Genomic DNA, 3367 nt, shown 5'->3' on the forward strand with positions numbered 1-3367 from the left:
TTCTAGGCTGATGACATACAAAGGCTTATTAGTCAGTAACTACATCGACTACAGAGCAGACAAGCTATTATTCTTAGATTATAGAAGTATGTACTGTGGACATCTGCTTTAAGATCATGCCTCTAATTATGCATCCTGAACCAGGTGAACTGTTGGTGTCCCCCGGGCCATACGATACCTTGAATGTAGTAGAAGGCAATTTTCATGGCATGGAATTTAACAGACTCAGGCTGGTTTTGCCGTACCCCATGGTACTGAAGGTGATCATTTGGGATTTAAAAAGGACTTGCCTCTAATGCTGAGTGTATAAAATGTCATGCAAGGCTAATTTGCTGCATGTTGACACAGCGGACATCTGAGAGTTTCCTCACATACAGTGCTAAATCCGTTATGCTTAAAGATTCTACATTTATAGCTAATGAATATGATCCGAGCTTTCGGCATGTAGGCCTTTCGTGAGTAAATAATTTTCTTAGTACTAAAGAGCTCTCCAACTTATTAATGTGTATTTTTTCTGCAGAAAGTATTCTTTTTTTACACCATTTAGGTCTATAGGCCCAAGACTTGGAACAAAACAAAGTACATAATGGATTCTAATTTCTCCATATATACAACATCTTTGACAATGGAACCACTGGAAATACCTCAATCTAACATTTTTCCAGCATTCATATTTGGAACTCTCACATATTGTGCCATTTTGGTTTTCAATATGACTGTATGGCTAACAATTGCTCTGAATCGGAAACTTCATAAACCTATGTATATTCTGCTGTTTAACTTGCCACTTAATGATATGATGGGTGCCACAGCCTTTTTCCCTCAGTTGATAGCTAGTATTCTGTCACAGAATAGATCCATCACTTACTCTGCATGTTTTGTACAAGCTTTACTGATTCATCTGTATGGATCTGGTTCATTTCTCATTCTTAGTGCTATGGCTTATGACAGATACATTGCCATTTGCTGTCCATTGAAATATAACACTTTGATGTCTCCAAACAACTTGCTTAAAATAATTATTATCATATGGACTTTAGATTTTACTGTGGTTGGTTTAGTATTTGCACTGTACTCCCACAAAGAGATTTGTAGTACAAAAATAGTGGACATTTTCTGCAATAATCCATCTTTGATGAAGCTGGTATGTGGAGATACGAAGGTAAATAACTACTATGGACTGTTTACAATAGTTTTTGTCCAAGGTCTGTCTCTGCTGATAGTGGTGTTCACATACATCCAAATCTTAATCACAGTTGTGGTAAAAAGACAGTCTGATGCCAAAAGTAAAGCGATTCAGACCTGTGGTACACACCTAATTGTTTTCTTATTCTTGGAGTTCAATACACTTTTTACCTTGATAGCTCACAGAATTGAAACAGCATCCCCAAACATGAGAAGGGCCTTAGGTGTTTCTGTGTTGATATTTCCTCCTATAATTAACCCTCTAATATATGGTCTGAAAATAAAGGAAATTAGACAGAGTATTGTTTTCTTTTTCTGTAAGAAAGCTTTTCCAACTGTAAAATAAAATGTAAATATTTTATTTATGCATTTGGACGATCTGCTGATCCAGAGTGACTTACAATTGTAATCACTTACTGTTACTTATTATGTGATTATGTATAAATTAACTTATGGAAAAGGCCTGTGCTTTCATGCCAAAGACAGATGTCTTCGCTCATTAACAGTGGTGCAGGGTCTGGGTACGCAGTGTATACATGTGCACACAAGTCTGTGTTTTGAGGCACCCATAAATCGTAGCTGTGTGTGAATAAACATCAAGCTCAACTCATTTTGCACTCTACTCACATAGATTTAATGGAATAAAAAAAATGTTAACATCAATTAATTTGTCATACTTGTTATGAGACATTCACATTGGCTCAGAGGTGGTAGCAACTAGTAGCTCAGAGGTGGTAACAACTGGAACATTTACTCAAGCACATGTACTTAAGTAAAACCTTGATTGATTTCTACTTCTCTGAGTATTTTCAAGTGCTAATACGTTTCCTTCTATTCAAGTATATTAGTGAGTAAAGTAGTCTTCTTTTTACTTAGTTACATTTAGCCAATCATGTTCAGTTACTGTTTTCTTTTATTGTGTTTCATTTCCTTGTGTTTCATCTGTATTGCCTTGAGATTGGTCAATCCCTGACTTCACAGTTTTAGCGTTGTATGTTCCACTGCAGTTCAATAAGTTATTCAGTACTTTTGACCCGATACTTGTGTACTTCAACTCAAGTTGTTTTTGAGAAGGCTCTTTTACTCATTAATTTATCCAAGTATAAATACTTTTGTTTGAAAATGGGCTTAGGCTACTCTACCAACCTCTGCACTAGATTAGCACCTCATAGTATCATAGTTTCAAAGTATGAAGTTAAAAGGTTTCTCTCTCTCTCTCTCTCTCTCTCTCTATATATATATATATATATATATATATATATATATATATATATATATATATATATACACACAACCCAATTTCCCCAAAATATGGGACACTATGCAAAATGTAAATGAAAACAAAAACAAAATGCAATGATATGCAAATCATTAAAACTCTATATTTATTTGAAAATAGTACAAGGACAACACATCAGAAGTTAAAATCGAGACATTTTGTTATTTTTTTGAAAAATGTATGCCTGTTTTGAATTTGATGGCAGCAACACATTTCAAAAAAGTCGGGCAACAAAAGACTGGTAAAGTTGTGTAACGCTAAAAAATAAAATAAAATAAAATAAAACACAAGGCTATTTGGCAACAGGTCAGTAACATCACTGATTTGAAAAAAAAAGCATCACAGAGAGGCTGAGTCTCTGTGAAAGACTGTGTGGGCAAATAGTACAACAATTCAAGATTAATGTTTCTTAACGTAAAATAGCAAAGAACTTGGGGATTTTATCATCTACAGTACATAATATCATTAAAGATTTAATCAATCCGGAGAAATCTCTGTATGTAAGGGACAAGACTAAAAACCAGTATTGGCCAGCCAAGATCTTTGGGACCTCAGGCGGCACTGCATTAAAAACAGACACAGATTCTGTAGTGGAAATCACTGCATGGGCTCAGGAACACTTCCAAAGACCACTGTCTATGAGCACTAGTTCCAGTTGGCCCAAAAAAATTAAAAACATCAGATCTACACAAATCATGTTCCTTATCTATGATCTAATAATGGCTTGTAATTTCTCTACATGGAAATATATTCAGCCCAATCTTATTTAAAATATTGACATATTGGGTGATCATGGGCTGATTCATGACAATTTCAGATTCAAAACCTGGATGATGGATACCCCAGTATTTTTACGATAAATTTCTTTTTCCTAAGTTATTTGACGATATTTAAAAGGGTGTG

The 3367-nt window shown here is 34.8% G+C and overlaps 1 protein-coding gene across 1 annotated transcript; it reads left to right on the plus strand.

Moving 5' to 3' along the window:
• The first annotated feature begins 586 nt into the window (after positions 1 to 586).
• LOC118804437 (olfactory receptor 52K2-like) lies at positions 587 to 1531 on the plus strand. Its single transcript, XM_036564946.1, has one exon. The coding sequence runs from the start codon at positions 587 to 589 to the stop codon at positions 1529 to 1531; it is 945 nt and encodes a 314-aa protein (XP_036420839.1).
• Positions 1532 to 3367: the final 1836 nt, after the last annotated feature.

This window comes from Colossoma macropomum, unplaced genomic scaffold (assembly GCF_904425465.1).
Source record: "Colossoma macropomum unplaced genomic scaffold, Colossoma_macropomum, whole genome shotgun sequence".
Classification (NCBI taxonomy): Eukaryota; Metazoa; Chordata; class Actinopteri; order Characiformes; family Serrasalmidae; genus Colossoma; species Colossoma macropomum.

Coding starts and splice junctions, on each gene's coding strand:
- LOC118804437 (XM_036564946.1), top strand. CDS start 587: ATGGATTCTAATTTCTCCATATATACAACATCTTTGACAATGGAACCA.